Here is a 19,235-nt window from a genome sequence, read left to right on the forward strand (position 1 = left end):
CTCGTGAAAAATAGTTAGGACAGCTTTATCGAAAAACGGAAGAATCTTTTTCTTTTCGTCCAGCTCATTCCCGACGATGGTGCGAAGCAAAAAGGGAAGGGACGGTAATCTGAGACTGGCTCGGTTTTATGGACATAAATTAGCCTGACCTGTGTCTAGCGCTTAGGTGCGTACAAAATTCTCAGAGTTTTCTTTTTCTTTTCAGATTCGCTCTGCATAAGTGTCAATGAAATTTACAGAATCGAATTGATTATTCAAAAGACCAGTTGTATTATTGCAAATTACCGTGATTGAAAAACACGATTGTTGTTTTTAAATGTCTTTTTCTTATCATATTAGAAATTCTAAAATTCTTAAGAGCAAGATTGGTCGATTTCCCCTATAATGATACACAAACTCCAATATGTGTGTCAATACTGTCACCTAACAAAACAAAAACTTACTCTGAAAGTGTCCGAAGTCATTTAAAAACAATTAAGAGTCAATGTATAAGAAATAAATTGTGCGAACAAGGTAAAGAAACGGACATTTTATTTTCCGAATACGGACAAAAATACGATCGACGTTGAAAACCGAAATATAAAAACAGAAATGAGGGAATTTCTCAAATCACAGTATGCGTCGTAGACACAGGTGACGCGATATCAATTTCACGTTATTAGATTTAAATAGCCGTATAACTGATCGACAATCGCGATAAAACAATTGATAAATTCTCTCCAATGTATTCCTCACTCTGACAATGCAATAGCAATAAATGCACAATAATAATATTGACAATAATAATTATAAGACAGCAATAGCAATAGCTATATGAACAACAAATTTGATTAGAGACAATAATGCGTCGTTTGTGAACATACGCTGAGCATACGTGTTGTGCTCATCACGACTCTTTTACAAAAATACAAGAAACAACAATAATCGCTGAAGTAATTAGAATCCTTTTTTCTCGTGTGTTTCTCGCTCGAATAAAGAAACTTTTCTCGTAGAACGAGATCAGTGATTATCAGAAAGCATATGAGTTAGTTGAAAATCGCTACAACTCAATTTACAGGGAACGCCGTTGTTGGCCTCTGTATGCAACTCTGTGCGAAATTCGCAACCATCCGATTATCATATGTACATCAGTAAGATGTTAAAAATACTTCCTGACGCATGATTTGATATCACGGCAAAAAACATGTACATAGAAATATATAAATAGTTATAACTTAACAAATGATTAAATAGATAAATAGCTGCGTCGAGTAATATCAACAAAACGCAATTGTTAACTTCAATAAACAATTAATCTACGATCTATAAGCTGCGCAAAGAAGAATGCAATCTATAAAACTCTGCTTAGGCTTAGGCCACAGTCTATAGAATAAAATACGCGAAACGTCGACGTCAAGTTCCATAGTCAATAACAAAATTGTAAACCACAGACGAATCTGATACATAAGATATGTAAATACTTGTTACTTCAGAACTGAAACAACCGATTCCGCTACTTTTGAAGATGAACAATGTCAATTAATTATAATTGCGATTTGTTTTTAAGTTTAAAAAATTTTACAAGATCTTTATTTTTTAAACAAGTCATTTTATATAGAATTTTTTATGTAATTTTTCATTTTTTCCTTGTATAAATTTCTTTTTTTTTATGGAACACAAGACGGCAATAATTGTTCCCTTCCCGACGTAACAAAATAAAATAAAATTTCTGCGATTTTTGACAATGCAGATAAATCGAATAAAAACACAATTGTTTTTGTACAAAAAAACTGCTAGAATTTCGGCTAAAATGAGTAGGGAAGTGGACTATCGAGGTGGACTACCCGAATGTTAGTTTCGTGGACTGTGACGAGTTTTCTGCTACTTAGAAAATGGGTCCCTATATATCGTGTTTTCTTTTTAAATTCGGCTATCGTTAAAAATTTCAAGACTACTTTGTCTACATTTCATTCCGCTACTTTGATTATAAACGCTACCGGTCACGCGCAGTGTTAATATTGTCTCTATGTGGTATGCAATGTAAAATTCTTCGCCGTTTGCTATTATTCTACCCGCAAACGACGTACAGTCCTCTCCAGTATTTCCGTGTCCCTCTTTAATAGCGTACTACATTGAAGCTTTTCATCCGACAAAACGTTCCGGAAATGCAAACATTTATATTACATATACGCAAACCGTTAATGAAACCGTGCTCTGAATTTCGCTGAAGCAACAATAACCTGTTAAAATATATGTAAAACATTAATAAATTAAGTTAAAAGCAGAGTTTTTCGATCTAAAGTAATTATTTCTGTACAAAATAAAATGACGGACAAACGGATTGAGCGCGCATTCATGTCGATCTAGTCTGTTAATTTAACGCGTCTACACACACGTATCGTCATAAAATTCGCGCGTCGAACTTACGCGTAGTAACTCTTCGTAGATGGTGAAACGCCCCCGTTAACGAAAGAGACTATCATCTATCCTACACTTCGCAATTGTTCTCTACTAATAATAATGGTAACACAAGGAGCTTTCCGAAGATAATCTAATGATATGGAGTAAAAATCCGTAGAATGTGAAAAAGTCGAATGTTTCAAAAGTCTTCGAAACGCAGCCCTTGCTCCCCCGTTTTCTGTGCGCGATTCTCTCTCGTACTAGTGAGGACGGCGTCACTATTTTTCCCTTCTTTCTCCGTTTTTCCATTTTTTTTTTTTTTTTTTTTTAAAGCACTCGGATGCGTTCGTCTTCTTTTGCAAAAATACGTTCCGCAGAAAATTTACCGCGACGATGAACGACGCTGCACACATCGAGAATGCGGATATTTTTTTTCTTTTAACGAAGAAGAAAAAGTCAGTACTCTCACTAAAGTTCGACCCGGCAAAACACGGGTTTGCGACAACGAGCGGTAGAAAAATTTGAAAAAGTTTTTCAAAATCGCCGTTTCTTTCAGAATATCTTACTCCACATCTTCATCATTTTCTAGAAGAACTCTCTGCCCAAGTGGGAGCGGTTTGTCTGTTGCGGCAGCCGCGGTCTACCGCGTCCGTTTGCGCCCGCGGCATGTCGTCTGGTGTTGCGCAGTTCCCGATCGACTTCGAGCTCCTCCAGCTTCATGGTCAAGCCGAGCTTCTGCTGCACCGCCAGCCGCAGTAACTGGTTCAGTGTCTTTCGGTCGTCTTCCGCCACGGCGAGCTGCCGCTGAAGCTCGTCCACTTGCGTCACGTACTCTTCGCAGCGTGCAGCGAACATTGCACGCAGACCTGGAGAGCGTATGGTTAGCAGGGTTTTAACACGATGTAGAGATAAGCAAACAAAGAAATAAAAAGCACATCAGAACTTTCTTCGAAACGAAAACCAGACCATTTTAGGGCAATCAAAAAGAAGCTTTACGTTCAAAATATTTAACCAAAACACATATATGGCATAAATTTACATGAAAAAATGTACAGCGACCAACCAGATACAACCGGCAGTATGTTGCATTACATAAAATAAGCGAATAATACTGGACTAGTTTCCGCTTGAAAGCGGAATGTTATGCGCAACAAATAATACGCTTCACGAGTTTTATGCAACACAATAATTATGGCACAGAATCAGGGAGTTCGAAAAGTCGATCGCAACACCCCACAATATTAGCAACAGCGCTTTTGTTAAAGCTGACAACAACCGTTTGTAATTGACGTATTAGTGAGCGCACAAACACATGTTAGTAAAAGAAAATAAAAAGAAGTTACATTATTGAATTTCACTGATAAATTATGAGTTGTGTAAAACATAAAAGAAAAACAATTTAGTATGATTTTCATGACAAAAATACGATATAACTCATCAATCTCTCGAAATACAATTTTTTCGAGTTTCTACATGTACAATCAACTGTCTTTAAAAATTTCCTAATCGTGGAGCAACACTAGAAAAGAGATGCAAATACTAAATACTCACTCGAAAAAGTCGCAGCATTTTCCTTCAACATTCTAAGCTCATTTCTCAGCTTGAGCATCGTTTCGTTGACGATGAGCTTTTCGTTTTCGTATTTGCTCTTCAAATTCATTAGTGCCACTTCTGCCGTGTTTTTATTTGATTTAAGTACCGTTCTTAACGTGGCAATTTGTTCCCGTTTAGCAGATAGCAAGGCCTTTAACCTGATCACTTGTTCTTGAAGATCCGTCACTTCTGCCTTATTTTCATTGACAGACGCTAAAAAAAAAAAAAAAAAACAAATCAACAAGATATAAACTTGTATGTAAAAATTAATTATATATCTTGTATCACAGAAAATAAATACAAGCTTTTTTGATAAAGCGTAAAAAGAGTGTATCTTACCCTCGCAAACATTGCAGACGTTCAAAGACTGCATTCCCTTGACCTTGGATAGTTCAATCGTGTGTTCAACGGCGCTTCTCAGATGTTTTATTTGGTCCATTGCGGTTTCTATGTGTTTTGCAATTTCTTTCGCTTTGCCGAGGCTCTCCAAATCCTTGATCTGGATATCGGTCTTGAACAGAGTCCGGCCCCAGTCCATCTTGCCGTTTTCTTCCTCCTTCTCAGGCACGATCTCCGACTTCTCGTGGTCCAATATTACCCTCGAAGGGGTCTCGCCGTTCACGGTGCACACGTGATGATAGAGTTGCGCGAGTTCATCCGAGAGATTCTGCAAATCGTTCTGAGCGGAGTCGAGAAAACCGCCCGCTTCCGCGGTGAGTTTCGACAGAGTAGACACATCCGACTCAAGCTGCGCGCTCCTCTGTTCAGTGTCCAAGAGCTGGAAGGAGAAGAAAAATGTTACACGCGTAAACAAACGCACGATACCTATTATATTAAGTAATGTTTTGCCTTTAAATATGCGTGTTTATTGGGAAAGTTTTTTCTTTTTTTTCTTTTTTTTTTTTTTTGTATATAAAATCCAAATTTGCTAAACTCGAACAGCGTATCTAGCAATTTGTAATTATGTAGATTTTTCTTTTCGAGCATCGTGCAAAACAGGCTCGGCGAGCTCCGATCGAACACATGCTACGTTAGAGATTTATATGGAGAAAATGATCAATTCTGATTGGTCGGTCTTAAAGCGCATTCCGCTTTAAAAGCCACGGTGCATAGCGTATTACGATCCGTACACGTCACGTCTCTTGAGCATTGATAATGACATACATTCAAACGCGCTGTTGCGACGATTCACATGTCAGAATAAAGAGAGTGCGAGTCCGCACATTCTCCAAGAAACATATTATTCTTACATGTGGATCTGAATTTAGACAGAGAAAATGGAGTATTGTGATGAAAATTCGTCAGTAGCTTTGAAAATATGTGTGGGTTAAATATATGAACAAAAAAAAAAAAAAAAAAAAAAAGACAAGAAGCATATATTGTATAATGAGCTGTTAGGACAATGAAAAGCAAGTAATCATTACGGATCACATTAGAGGAGCCAACAAGACAAATTGTTATTGAAATATCTGGTAAAATACGTCAAAAAAGGGACCACACGTAATCCAACCTTTTCTCGAAGGCTCTTCTCTGACTCGGGTATCTGAAACGCCACAATTTCTATTCAAAGTCTAACATTTTGCATTATTTTGCCAGTATCGCACACATAACTCTAACTCTTCTTTCTCTCATTTTTTATAAATTTAAATTGACTTACGTCTTTGTTCTTCAAGTAGTTTTGCAAATGTCGCTCCAAGTTAAATTAAAAGAAAAAAAAAGTAACAAGACGGATAATAAATATTAAGTACCTTGTTTCTTAGATTTGTCAGCTCGGTTCTTAACTGCTGCGTGGAATCGGACAAGGTCAAACCATTTTCCAATTCTGCTAGATCTTTCTGTAACTGATTCACTTCGCGCGCGGACATTGTGCTCCATTGATGATATTGCACTATAGCCTGTAACGACAAGGTGTAAGTAAACCACAGTTTCCGTTTTTCATATGATGTAAACTTACTTTTTGTTTTAAAATTGTAAAAAAATCAATACACAATAAATATATTTGAAGATAGTTTTCGCGTTAGTGTCATTTTTATACCGACGTTTTGTGGACATTTTAAACCCGAAAACCACTTTTAGATGAATTCTACTAACACACATCGCGAAAGTAAGCAAATATCAAATAACCATACCTGATTGAGTTTTTCTAGAGTGGTTTCTTCGCTCTGTTTTTCTGGCAGCTTTGAGTGAAGATGATGCAACGATTGCACATGAGCCGCCAGCTGCACTATTCGTGCGACGAACGACTGCAGTTCGGTTTGGCTCTTCTCAACCGCGTACTGCGACTCACGCAAATTCTGCGTCAGATGAGCTTTCTCGGTCTCCGCGAGCTCCAGCTGCTTTTCGAGTTTTTTCAGTTCGTTCAAATGAATCTCGGAGAACAGATCAACCTGTTTGTCAGTGGCAGATGTGCCCGGTTCCTGTGTCTTCAGGTCAGCCTCGATTCTACGCAGCGCGGGTGAGTCGTCCTCGCCATCGCTGCATATCGTCTGATCTTCCGTGATGCCCCGTATGGAGAGCGCGAGGTTACTGAGATTGTAAATCGACTCGCTATTGATTCGCTGATCCAGTTCCTTCTTCAATGCGTATTTGGCTTCGCGTTCCGCTTGCAGCGACTCTAACGCTTCTTCCATCTGCTTCTCCGCTATCTTCTTCAGGTTTGTCAGTTCTTCCACTTGGCTGTTCAGCAGCTCGACCTCCTCCGTCAATCTTCGGATCTCGTGTTTGGCACCTTCGAACTCTACCTGACTTGACCGTAAACCCGACACTTGCTTCTGCAACGAAATATTCTCATCCTCCAGCTCGGAATAGTCCTGAAGCAGACGTGTCTCACGGAATCTGCATTCCCGCAACTCCGTACGCAACGATTTGCGTTCCGTCTCCGCTTGCTGGTGATCCTTGAGGATTTCTTCGCGTTCCTGAAGTGCATGATCGCGTTCCGCCTCCACTCGTTCCAACTCGTGACGTAACTAACAATAACGCACGATGTTAAGAAAAATATTCTCTTTGTCCGTTTAAATACTTCGAATCGATAACTATAAAGTAACTCGATATGCACCTGTTTTGTTTCATTTTCCAATTCGATAATCTGTGTCTGCAGTGATGTTTCACGTGCGGCGCTTTCATTAAGAAGACTCTCTTCTTGCTCGATGCCACTCTTTGCAGTTATTTTCGTAGTGGTCTGAAACTTTGCGAGGGCCTGAAACAACAGAAAAGCATGTGGTTACATTGAGAATAAATGTATGTTTTTATGGGAGAGAATTTAAAAAAACAAAAACAAGAGCAAACATTAATTTAAATCTTCAAAAAGCAATCCTTTTGAGAAATTTGCACAATGTCTGAACTTTTAGTTTTAGATATTTATGAGATATATTTTTAAGATATTTATTTATCACACGATGCTCTAGTACACTCTTCTAATTTGTGTTCATTCATTCAGTATGCAATTGTGAGTAAAACATTTTTACATATTGTGCTTTTATTAGTTAAATTTTTACTGCGTTAATTGCATCACGTTTGTATCGCATCTTTGAACTTGAATCGCTCTAAAAACTTTTGCAACAATACGAAATATAAATTTTTTTTTCTCGCTATTCTCGTTCTCTTCTTACTGTGCTTGCGACGTAACAGTCGGACGTGACGTAGAGCAACCGTATGTGCTCCGACAAGTCCAAAGGGAATATCCGTGTCGCGTACTAACCTCCTGCGTGATTTCCAACTCGTGCTTCGTGTTCTCGTAAAGAACCTCGAGGGCGTTGCATCGCTGCTCCAGCGCGGACTTCTCCTCGAGCAACGCGAGCCCGTACTTGGCCGACTGCACCTTCTCGGTGGAGGCCAAATCGAGCTCGCGCGACAACCGCTCGATCTCGGTCTTCAGCTCCTCGAGCACGACTTCATCGACGGCAGCAGCCATTGCTGTCGACGCTGCGCTGACAACAACGACGAGGTTGACGGCGGCGGTAGATTTCTCCTCCTCCTTCTCCTCCGCCTCCTTTTCCTTCTCTCTCTCTCTCTCTCTTTCTCTCTTCCCCTGGTGTTGCTCTTCTTCTCGGTGCCGCTTCTCCCTTCTTTCTCACGTCGCCTCCTTTACCCAACCTTTGTCGTTATCGGAAATAAAACGAATGGACGCCGGTCGCCGTCGTTGCGCGATCCGCGATTGGACGCATCCTTCGGTGAATCGTCGCCTTTTTCTTCTCGCAGCAGATAAACGGGAACCGTCGTGTCTCTCTTTTTGACGGACACGCACCAGACGATGATATTCTCTTATGTATTCGCCTTCTCTTTTACATTCTGCTCGCGAGACTACTACCGCGAGGCCACTCACCGATTTTGACAGATACGCCGCGACGACGACAATTCGGCCACAAAGAAGCGCGGACGGGTGATATCACGCGAACAACCGGATGCATGTTCCGTGTTCGAGCCAGGCTTTTTTAACCCGTTTCGTTATTCCGTTTCCAGCGCGCGCACACACGCTGTCAGTAGCGTTGCTAGAAATCCACAGAGCCCCGAGTGTGTCTGTCTCATTTTGATAATCGACAATATTTCATCTGTCTTCAGTCACGGCTTGTTTTATCACGACAGGTGGATATCACCGTTCACACTTCGGTACCACTTGCTTTAATTATTTATATATATACCTCTCCTGCAGTCCGGATATCGAATGTTTGCCCCGATTGCTTGTTGACTTACTTTCCTTACTTGCCTCGTTTGCAAAACCTTGAAGTGTCGCGCTTGTCACATCTCTTTTTTGCAATAACGAAGAGATAAAACAATTAATACGCAGTTGAAGAATATATAAAGATATTTGATCAGAAAACATTTATATAAAATTTTATAATTTAATTTATTGTCATGCAAATTATACGTTCAAAAATAAAATTTTAATTTACTTTGTATAAAACTTTGCAAAATAAATCTCAATTTCTAACGCTTTTATACAGTTCTAAGCGCGTAAGAAAAACGAAATTTATAGAATAAAAATGTGCAGAGACAATTGATCTATGACGCATTTATTACGATGACACGCAACTTGCGTGGATTTTTTTGGAGCATGCGTGCAGTGATATGATTACGTAATGCAATTTTCTCTTTAACTCTAGCAATAAATACAGAATTTATAAATATATCAAATATATTCGCAATTGCGATCATTGAAATTATAAATTATGAACTCGCTGGACACAAAAAACTTACAAAAAAACTCTAAAAAAAAAACCCTAAAAAACTAAAACTGAAAAAGACACTTCCAAACAAGAGATATTATTTTTAACATTAAGTAAAAACCTAAAAAACGAAAACTGAAGAAAACACTTCCAAGCAAGAGATATTATCTATATTGTATTTTTTTTATAGCAAGATTTTTGAACGACCGTATAGCTCTAAGTTTTATTTAAATATTAACGCACGTATTGATTTGGGAAACAGAGAGAAATAAAACCTCGCTCAATTTTGCCTCTCCGTACACATTCTATTTCAAAAATTCAGTTTAAAAACATAACTTCAAATACTCCACAATCCTCTTATTAGTTTGTAGCTTATTTTTTCCTTCTTCCTCTCATTCCTTCTCCTGTCTTCTTCTTTCTTCATCTTTCTCTCTCTCACTCTCTCTTTGTCCTTTTCTTTTTTTTGTTCAGTATTAATAGATTAGTTTAATATATAAGTCGAGCCGTGGGTCCGGCATACGCCGCCGGTCGAATTAAATTCATACAATGTAACAGTCGTATTCTTTACAATATTCGTACGTAAGTCTTGTAGCAGAGATAAAAGCGCAGGTGCCCTAAACGCACGTTTCTTCTTATTTTTTTAAATTTTTATAATAATTATTCGTACGCTCATCTCTAAACCTCTGGTACCACCAGTAGACTCGGAGACTGCGACATGCTGTGAAGGAATTGGTTGTACAATTGTCTACCAGATCCTTGTTCTTACTCTCTCTCTCTCCCTCTCTCTCTACTTACTGTGATGTATGTATATTTGACTGTATTATATAAATCTCTTTTGATAAACATTTCCATCCAGACAATACAAAGGCTATGTCCGAAAAAATATATATATAAAAAAAAAGACAAAGACGTTTGAAAAATTGAAATATCCGAGAATTTATCCTCGTTTACCGATTTTATCGAGATAGCCGAGGAAAGAAAATTGAACATATTTGTTTCTTCAAAAATTGAAAGAGATCTCTAAAAAAATCACTAAGGAATATCGCAATGTTTCAAACGTCTTTTTTTAGACACACTTGTTGTCCGGAGAATTTGGTCCGGCGTCTCCCTCAGAGCAGTGACGGTGCCAGAGGTTTTTCGCGAGCTCCAATATATGTATATATATATATATATATATAGCGCAAAGTACAATTTGATCCTCTTCAAAGTCTTATCGTGAGCACACTAGCACACCGAAACTACGCAATGAGATCCGGCTTTAAGTTCCCAAACGGGTACTCTGTGTTAAGTGTATAAAATTGGTTTTTTTGCAGGACACCTGGATTACTACGCGAAATACCCCCGGGGACTTTATCGTCCTTCTTCTTCTTTTTTCTTTTCATCGAGACAGTCAGGCACGCCTGGCTTCTGAAACTTTTTTTTAATACACAATTGTCGCTGCTGGTAAAACCACTGAGCTCGCAAATGGCCTATCGGTGTGGATACTCTCTTGATGCCCGCTTAGTCAATGAAGAAAAAAAAATCACTGAACTCGTTTCGCGCGCGGATCGCTATTTTTTTCTTCTTCGGAGAAACGCGACAGGTTCCTCTCGTACGCGATCCGTCCACGCGCGCGCTCTTTTCGAAAACTTTTCGTCGACTGAAAATTCATCTTGACTTTGACTCATCGCTACGCATCGCGCTGAACGTTAAAACGTGATCCGATAATTTTCTGTAAAGTAGTTCGGGAAATCTAAACGTGTCTTAAATCCTACTTACGTTGCTGTTAATTGTCGCGTTATGAACACTGCACACGGCGAATCGGCGCGGGCTCACGCTATAAACGTTGTTTTTGCACGTCTTTTTGTTTTTCATTCTTTAAAAAAACTCGCTTTTGTACTCGCATTGAGCGTAAAAGTATATATGGTCGTCACCTCGCGCGCGACGAGGAAATTTTTGCTTCCGTCACAAATCCATCGTACTTCTTTTTTGTCGAGCATATTCTGTACAAAATTTCGCGTTCCTACAACTTATGAATCATACTTAGGAAAACAAGTCAAAGAGTCTTAATCTCACACACACACATATACTGTGTGTTACTCCTATACATGAAAAATACAAAATTTTTTTCGTAAAGATTACAAAAAGGAGAATCGCGTCATCGGAATTGATCACCAGCAACGACCAGAGTATAAACTAGCTTTTTACAGTACAAAATACAGCTCCTGCACACACACACGCGCGCATACACACACGCACACAATACACACATATGCATAATAAAATATATATATATATATATATATATATATAGTGTATACACATGCGCCATATATATCTATATATCTATATATATACATATATATATATATATATACATATATCTAGTAACGAAGTGTTCTTTTTTTAGCAACATGTAAGGATATAGTAAGGTCGATGAATTCTTTTGGGGCGGGTTCTTTCCTCCTCTTAGTCACTAGTCCATTTAACATTCCGGCAACGGCATGAACAAGTATATGTGAGCCTATGATCACGTTGTATTAACAATTATACGATAGTACACATTACAAAATGTATGCCAACTTGTGTACAGACCACCGTGTTTATATGTATATATACATATCGATGTACGCTTCGAACATCTGTTACAAATGTGTCGGAATTAACCGCGACATTTCCTCTCAACTTGCACTCGAAGATATATACCTCGTAGAAGAAACACACGTCTTCTCTTTATTCATCCTGTCATCGATGGGCGAAATAACGCACCCAAATATAGTTGTATATAAACCCGTAAACACTGACAATCCACAACTAATATACATTCTGCACTTGTCCAACATGGAACTGGACGAGTTTCAAAGAACAATATGCATCAACGAGGAGAAATGAAAAAGCGGTTTTTCACTATTTTTAGTTTCGTACATAATCGCTCATACACTGATTGAATGTCGGGTTTTTAAATCCGCGATGCTTTCTTCGTTCAAGAGCAAAGTGAACTCGCGCGCGTGTTCTTCCTTCGTCCCCTCATTGTCTCTCGGAAAAATATAGTTAGTAAACACTTTTTTATTTCTCCTCGTAAGAACGTAGCGAAAGAAAATCAAAAAATGACCTACTGCAAACAGCTCGGCGAGATCCTCATTACATCCTTACACATTAAAAATTAACGTTACTAAATCTTATTTTTATGCATTCAGGGCCGGCATGTGTGTTTTGCTTCGTTATTATTCCACTTCCCGCTTTTACTTCCGAATTCGTTCTTTTTCTTTTATTTTATCAATTTGTAAGTGTCGGCTAGAGAGTTCGAGAGGGAGGATCGGAGAATACAAGATGCGTGGATATAAAAAGTGCTGCGACGTAAGTCTTATGACTCTTATGGATTCTGTCAATGAGCCAACAAGACGGGAGAACTATCGATGCCTGGCGCGGTATCGAATATTGTATGTATGTACGTACGTACGTATTATTATTATATCGTATAATAGTTTTTCTCGTTTTCAATAGTGACTGCGTTTTGCAAAGCGCGTATTCACGCGCGATGGTTTGGTTAGCGACGAGCAGCAGCCGTTCGAGCGTACAAATTGCGCGAACCACACAAATTCAGCGGGACCGATTATTTTGTGAATATGTACGCGCGAATCCGACCGGGAAGTTGTGCACAAGAAGTCTCAGATGTCAACATTTCATTATTGTTACATTAAGTGTTTTGTGATATGAAATCAATGCTATTTCTTTTTCACTTGTTTTACATTGGTTTTTATTGTGTCACTTGCCCACTTTCGACTACCCAAATTAAGAAAAACGTCTCTCTCCATGGACGTCGGACCATTTTCTTTTTTCTTCGTCTATCAATAATTGTATTTCGTTTGTGATAAGATTCTTATAAATGTACAATCGCATGTGAAAGATATTTAATGCAGTACAATATAATGATGTTCAATATAGTTTCTATAGTTAAACTTAACGAATTTGTCGGACGTACCGATTACACCATCGTTTACTGACTGAAAATTAAATATGTATACTTAGTTTAATACAATTAGTTATCGTCGTAAATCGACATAGTTAAGTTCAGTGCACGTAGTACAATAGCGCATCCAATCTAGTCTCATGTAATCGCGTACAACAAAACTTGTATACACTCCACTAGTTTTTGCCGCTTATATAATTGTTCTCGCCTATGGCGAGGATAGAAAAACGCGTACTGTACACACAACTTAGATACATACAATATAATGCTGAACTGCATGAAAATCAGATTTGTTAGAAACTAATTTTGTCGTGATTTCAGTCAATAAATCACACCTATAAATACTCCGACAACAGTTAACAATTGGAATGTAAAAATGTGTTGTGGATATTTCATAGTTCTAATCGACATCTGTGATCATTTTTGACTGTGAGAAGCGCACGTTTTTGACTTTGTTTATAAATATGTACCTATACATATGTATAAGAACAAAGATAAAGTTGTCGGAATATTTTGATTGTATTCTATTATCAACTGTCATTGGTTTTGTATGAAACAAATCTTATATTTTAACGTAACGTGTGCACGAAAATTATCATACGCCAGTATTTAAACATAAAATTCAATATATCAATAAATTACAGCATACGAGCGCAATATGGCTCGATACCAAATTTAAAAATATATTAATAACATAGTTTAGTAAATTTTGATTTTCTTGCCTTCATGACTTTTTTTGAAAATGCTTTAAATTGCAATTGCATGAAAAGATAATTAATTATTGCATAAGGTCTAATGAAAGAGCGTCTCCAGAGAGTAAGAAAACTATTCAAATTCAATTTGAATTTAGTCTTTACGCTAATAATCTTTCCTATCTATAATTCATGCATAAAATTATGTTGCATTTTGTAACTTAAATCTAATTTCCCTTATAAAAGGAAGAAAATTTTAATCACAAACGTATGATCATGTCAGCGTATGCTTATCGGCAAATCGGTACATTTGACAAATCCGTCTCTTAAGACCATCGCATAAGAACGCTTTATAAACATTCTTGTGCGACGGTCTTTACAACCCTAATTTCGACCTGGGTAGAAGAATAATGACAAGACTACGCATCAGCTTCCGAGAATCCATACATCTTGCATTGGAAAAACAATGCGCGTACAAGACAATTCGAAGGTCAGGGGATAGAGGACTCCGTGTCTCTACTCTAATTCAATCGAATGTTTACACTATTATTACTTAAAGGTGTGTGTACATGTAAATGTGTGTCCATTCATGCGCGTGCGCGCGCAAATGGAGATGTTTTCTTTTTTCTTTCATACGCTGTGCTCTATACGCCAGTTTATTCCTAGGATAAACCTTCTGCAAACGCACAATCACGTACTAGTATGTGTGGTATAGTCAGTATAACAGCAATAAAAACTTAAAGAGACATTATTAAGAAAAAGAAAACCCATGTGAGAAAAGAACAACGGTGGGCAAAGAGGATAAGGATATTTGGGTACAATAGAGGGAGGAGAAGGGCTGGGGGCTGGCCTCCAGGAATTTGGGAGCATGGGAGAGATGAAAATTCGAACGATTATGTTATTCCGACGACGACAACGATGAAGACGACGACACCGGCGGCGATACGCGTCCTCTTACGAATTGTACGCGTCAACAGACATACGTCCGCACATCCCTACCTAGCTACAATCCCCAGTAGTGGCACGCGCGACGTTAAACGGCTTATCAATATTTTAAAGCGAGCGGCACGGATTGGGTTTTCCTACTTCCTGTCATCCTGGTCACACTCACGGCTTATATGACCCGTTTTGCCACAGATGTAGCAAGTCTTGCCGCCAGCCTCGGTGCAATTGCGAGCAATATGACCGGTCTTGTTGCAGTTGTAGCAACTCTGCATTGCGAAGCGGCCAGAATCATTTCCACCTTCCGGGCAGCTACGCGCCATGTGACCAGTCTTATTGCAATTGTAACAGCTCAACTCCGGACCCTGTCGACAAACATTATTTTTGCTAAACAAACCAACATCTAGTAAACAATAGTCTCAATGTCATGACGTTGTTAATATTGAAAATAAATTGAAAAAAGTCAAGAAAAACGCTAACATCATGCGCTGTACCAACCTGTTGACAATCCTTTGCAATGTGGCCAACACCATTGCAGCGATAGCAAAGATCTTGATCTTCTTTACATTCACGTGCAAAATGGCCAAATTGGTTGCACTTGAAACATTTCTCTCGACCACGTCCAAATCCACCGTCTCTATCTCGTCCACGATCTCCTCTTCCTCCACCTCCACCTTGTGGGCACTCTCTTGCAAAGTGGCCCATGCGGTTGCACTTGTAACACGCGCTCGAACTCATTCCTCAATCTGTAATTACAAGACATTATTGTAAAATTGTAAAATTAAAAAAATTGTTACATTTCTCTCTCTCTCTCTCTTTCTTAATATATTTAGTAACAAGATATTTGTATCATTAAGCAATGCTACAAGCACTCGTGATAAACTTTTGTTATAAAAATGTTTATAAATAAAAACTGACAAAAAACTCTTAGAAATTTGTATTATACTACATATATACCGCAATACAACCCGACCAAGGACAGAACTATAATCGTAAAAAAAAAAACCATAGAATAATCTCAATTGTCTAAAACCAAAGCATTTCCCCGGATAGTGACTTTGCCGTATCAACGCGCATCCTGTGTGTGCGCTCGCGCGCGTTGCACAGAGATATTTCCTGCTAAACGCGCAAGCATACGCGCGCAATAGAAGAGAGAGTATGACACGCCAGGTGAACGTGCATTTTATCGCAGCGAGCAGGCCACGCAGACTCGTTTTGTAGGCAATAAGGAAGCACCGGCCGGAACGCAATCGCGCACGCCGCGTCAGGCAACGTCGCGTTGCATGGCGCCGGCCGGAACAGCCGCGATCGAAGCGGTGCGCACGCGAGACGTTGATAAAATGGCATCTCTGATGCGTCACGCGAGTCTGGAACCATGTACGCGTTAACGTGAAAAGATGAAGAAAACGGATGCGAGACGCGCACGTGTTTCGTGTGCCGCGAAGCGTGTGATGGCGAGTAGCAGGCAGTGGAGAGCGCGTGCACGTTTGTGCTCCGGATATGCGACGTCGTCGCATCCACCATTCTCCGATATCACAATATAACGCCTAACTTTTCCGGACTTTTCGCATCTTTTCAGAGCTTACTTGTACATATCCTTACCTCTTGCGGTTTCACAGCGCCCGTACAACGTGGCTGCTTGATTTGTTCGCTCGCACACTCGATCTTTCTTTCTGTCCTCTCTCTACCGTCCCTTCTTTTTTTTCTCTCTCTCTCTCTCTTGCTCGCTCGCTCGCTCGCTCGCTCACTCTTACTCACTCACACACTCTCTCTCCCCCCACTTTATACTATCTACTAATAGTATGAGTGCGTCCATGTACTACATGTATACGTACGCATACAAGACGCTCGGAACTGCGCGGCGCGCGAAGATGGCATCCGAGACCTGACGCCGCGCGCGCTGCGCTTTTTTTTGCCCCTGGTCATAAGGAAAAGTTCGCCCGATGGCGATGCGATGACGCCGCCGTCAACGCAAACGACGACGATGCGCCGCATTTCGGCGGGCATCGTCGCCGGTGTCCCCGTTTCCGACCGTTCGGACCTTTTCTAGGAAGCGACACGCACGCGAATCATATCGCAAATTCACGGAATGTCTCAGAATAGTTGCTGTACAAGAACCAAGACCACGTGCCCAGGTTGCTGCAGCGTAAGTTTCAGAGACAAGAGATCGAACGCTTTCTCTTTCCGGCGACGATGTGACCGCGTGCCGTGCGAGTGCTACTGCGGAGGATCCGGCGCAGTTTTACTCACCTCGTTGATGGTAGGACGAAAGAAAACTACAGACGGTGTGTGATGAGCTTCGCGATACGATGCAGTACGTGCGACAACTAAGAGTCCACGGGAAGTAGTGTTTTCCGCACGAGAATACGAACGAGGACCCAGGCGAATAGACCGCGACCATTAACTAGCAAGAGGATCAGATCTGCTAAACTCCCGTTTCTTCCCGTTTTCATTAATTCAGCTCCACATCCGGCTCGAGGAAACGACCTGCGCACCACAAACCGATCAACTCGCGCGTTGATTAGTCATCGGGCTTTGGACGTCCGCTGGAGTGGGAGGGACTTTCTGATAGAAGAGATCCATAGTCTATGTTGTGATTGGTTTGAATTTAAAGTAAGAAGCCCTGCAATCACATTTGAATGCTACTTACTTGGTTACGTTCCAAAATCCTACTTTGGTAACCAAAAACTATAGTACACGTGTAGAGAGTCTCTCAAGGTACCTTTTCATACAGCAGCACGCTGCGGCAGCAAAACGTCACGTGACTAAAATTTTCTAGGACTGCTTCCGCTAGGTATATTTGCTGCCCCTGTATAAAAAGGTACCTCAATACATGTGACGTGAACTATAGACTTGTAATATCGGCATTGGTCTAGTTTCCACCGAAGCATTAATTCACACTTAATGCGGCGTAGAATCAAATTTAAGTCGATGGAAACGCGTCAAATTGCCCTCATTTTACTTCCGCTTCGATTGAGGATTTCGGTAGGAACTAGATCATTGTGAGCATCGAAATGCTGCCTGGGTTACGTTCCAAAATCCTATCTTGATAACCAAAAACTATAGTACACGTAAAATATAGCATTTTAGTAACCAAGGTAGGATTTTGGAACGTAACCTTGGAGTTCCAAAATTCTACCTTGGTAACCAAAAACTATAATATACATGACACGAAATATAGCATTTTAACCAAGATAGAATTTTGGAACATATCCTGAATGTAGCGACATGAGCTTATCCAACATACCGAGAAAGTAAAATTATTCTACATATATATATATATATATATATTATATAAACAAGATACACAATATTATTTATTAAAGAAGACATGCTTTTCAGTGAACCTGTTACATGATATTTAAAATACTAAAAATTCTATTTATGTACTAAATTACAGTTTCTTAACATTTTTAAGTAATTTATTAGAACTTTATATACAGAGAAGAGATTGTTTGAATAATATGTAACACATCTCATTTCACTTTTTTTCCGACTACATAGTTTTATAAATGGAATACATGTGTGTAATCTTACTAATTTTTAAGTGTAAAAATGGTCTTTTTTAAAGATCCATTTTAACGGACTTTACATTAATCAAAAAGATTTGTTTGGTGAATATGAGACATATGTACATAAACCACAAAACTATTCAACATTGCGTGTGTACCAAGAATTAATTTACAATAAAATATATTTTTTTTACAAATATTTTTTATCTACAGTTTACATTAGCCGCGCATGCTTGTTTTAAGTATATTATACGAAATTCTCTAAAATATGTTATCAGGCTACATAAACCGTATAAACGTACAATATAGATATATTTGGTGTTACTCCTTTGATTTTTAGTACAAATGTAAAACCAAATTACTTTGTTCCTCATTATATAAATTACAGCAGAAGCATTTCTATAAAAAAGATTACATCATGTTCAGTATCAGTTCACAAAGTGTTAAATTTTTATTCTTCTTTTTGGTTTTACAAGTGGTGCACATTTTTGAGAAGAAATATCTTTGAATACATATTTACGGATATATATAAAAAGGATTATTATATCTTCCAGTTAAAATTGATATCTCTACTTAAAAATATATTTAAAAATATTTGATAATATTCGAAACACAATACCGTGTTATTTTTCTTTAACAGAATTCAGTGTATTTACATCTCTAATTACAATTAAATAATCATAATTTATAGTAATATTTTGAACATAAAATTCTTTTTTTTACATAAAAAAAAAAAAAAAAAAACAGCAGTCAATGGAACGAAGTAATTCGAATGTATACACATATTTACTAAAATATTCATCTGAAGTAGAATACTCGCGTATATTGCTATTATAAAATTTTGTTATAAATAACGTAACTATAATCAAACATGGTGACTATAGCTTAATATTATTGTATGAACTTTTACCATTTACATCTAGTAATGTTCTCTACATATATAGTATCTCAAGATCGTGATTATCTTAAAAATATTCTGATAATTTATATTTGCCTCCTGCTTTCC

At 38.7% G+C, this 19,235-nt stretch overlaps 2 protein-coding genes across 5 annotated transcripts; both read right to left on the reverse strand.

Moving 5' to 3' along the window:
- Window positions 1-514: 514 nt before the first annotated feature.
- LOC109863387 (protein bicaudal D) lies at window positions 515-8,610 on the reverse strand. Of its 2 annotated transcripts, XM_020443647.1 has the most exons (8): window positions 7,670-8,610; window positions 7,028-7,168; window positions 6,102-6,938; window positions 5,721-5,867; window positions 5,483-5,515; window positions 4,312-4,750; window positions 3,931-4,185; window positions 515-3,245 (listed from the first exon to the last, which is right to left on the reverse strand). In XM_020443647.1, the coding sequence occupies exons 1-8, from the start codon at window positions 7,880-7,882 to the stop codon at window positions 2,965-2,967; spliced, it is 2,346 nt and encodes a 781-aa protein (XP_020299236.1). In that variant the 5' UTR covers window positions 7,883-8,610; the 3' UTR covers window positions 515-2,964. The 2 variants fall into 2 exon arrangements, with proteins under 2 accessions (XP_020299236.1, XP_020299242.1); XM_020443653.1 differs by lacking the exon at window positions 5,483-5,515 and having other exon boundaries at window positions 7,670-8,608.
- A 3,020-nt stretch (window positions 8,611-11,630) lies between these two features.
- Window positions 11,631-17,175, reverse strand: LOC109863589 (CCHC-type zinc finger protein CG3800-like). Of its 3 annotated transcripts, none has more exons than XM_020443891.1 (3): window positions 16,968-17,175; window positions 15,216-15,463; window positions 11,631-15,082 (listed from the first exon to the last, which is right to left on the reverse strand). In XM_020443891.1, exons 2-3 carry the CDS (start codon window positions 15,453-15,455, stop codon window positions 14,858-14,860), a joined length of 465 nt encoding a protein of 154 aa, XP_020299480.1. In that variant the 5' UTR covers window positions 15,456-15,463; window positions 16,968-17,175; the 3' UTR covers window positions 11,631-14,857. The 3 variants fall into 3 exon arrangements, with proteins under 3 accessions (XP_020299480.1, XP_020299481.1, XP_020299482.1); XM_020443892.1 differs by lacking the exon at window positions 16,968-17,175 and adding an exon at window positions 16,320-16,423; XM_020443893.1 differs by lacking the exon at window positions 16,968-17,175 and adding an exon at window positions 15,898-15,956.
- Window positions 17,176-19,235: the final 2,060 nt, after the last annotated feature.

The sequence above is a fragment of the Pseudomyrmex gracilis genome, unplaced genomic scaffold, assembly GCF_002006095.1.
Source record: "Pseudomyrmex gracilis isolate BER0280 unplaced genomic scaffold, ASM200609v1 scaffold_11, whole genome shotgun sequence".
Classification (NCBI taxonomy): domain Eukaryota; kingdom Metazoa; phylum Arthropoda; class Insecta; order Hymenoptera; family Formicidae; genus Pseudomyrmex; species Pseudomyrmex gracilis.

What these genes read in the sequence shown, in the direction of transcription:
- LOC109863387 (XM_020443647.1), bottom strand. Translation starts at nt 7,882, where the DNA reads ATGGCTGCTGCCGTCGATGAAGTCGTGCTCGAGGAGCTGAAGACCGAG. An exon ending in TGACAAATCTAAGAAACAAG is followed by an intron (nt 5,516 to 5,720) that starts GTACTTAATATT and finishes GTGGCGTTTCAG; the next exon opens with ATACCCGAGTCAGAGAAGAG. An exon ending in AAATGCTGCGACTTTTTCGA is followed by an intron (nt 3,246 to 3,930) that starts GTGAGTATTTAG and finishes TACGCTCTCCAG; the next exon opens with GTCTGCGTGCAATGTTCGCT.
- LOC109863589 (XM_020443891.1), bottom strand. Translation starts at nt 15,455, where the DNA reads ATGAGTTCGAGCGCGTGTTACAAGTGCAACCGCATGGGCCACTTTGCA. An exon ending in TTGCAAAGGATTGTCAACAG is followed by an intron (nt 15,083 to 15,215) that starts GTTGGTACAGCG and finishes GTTTGTCGACAG; the next exon opens with GGTCCGGAGTTGAGCTGTTA.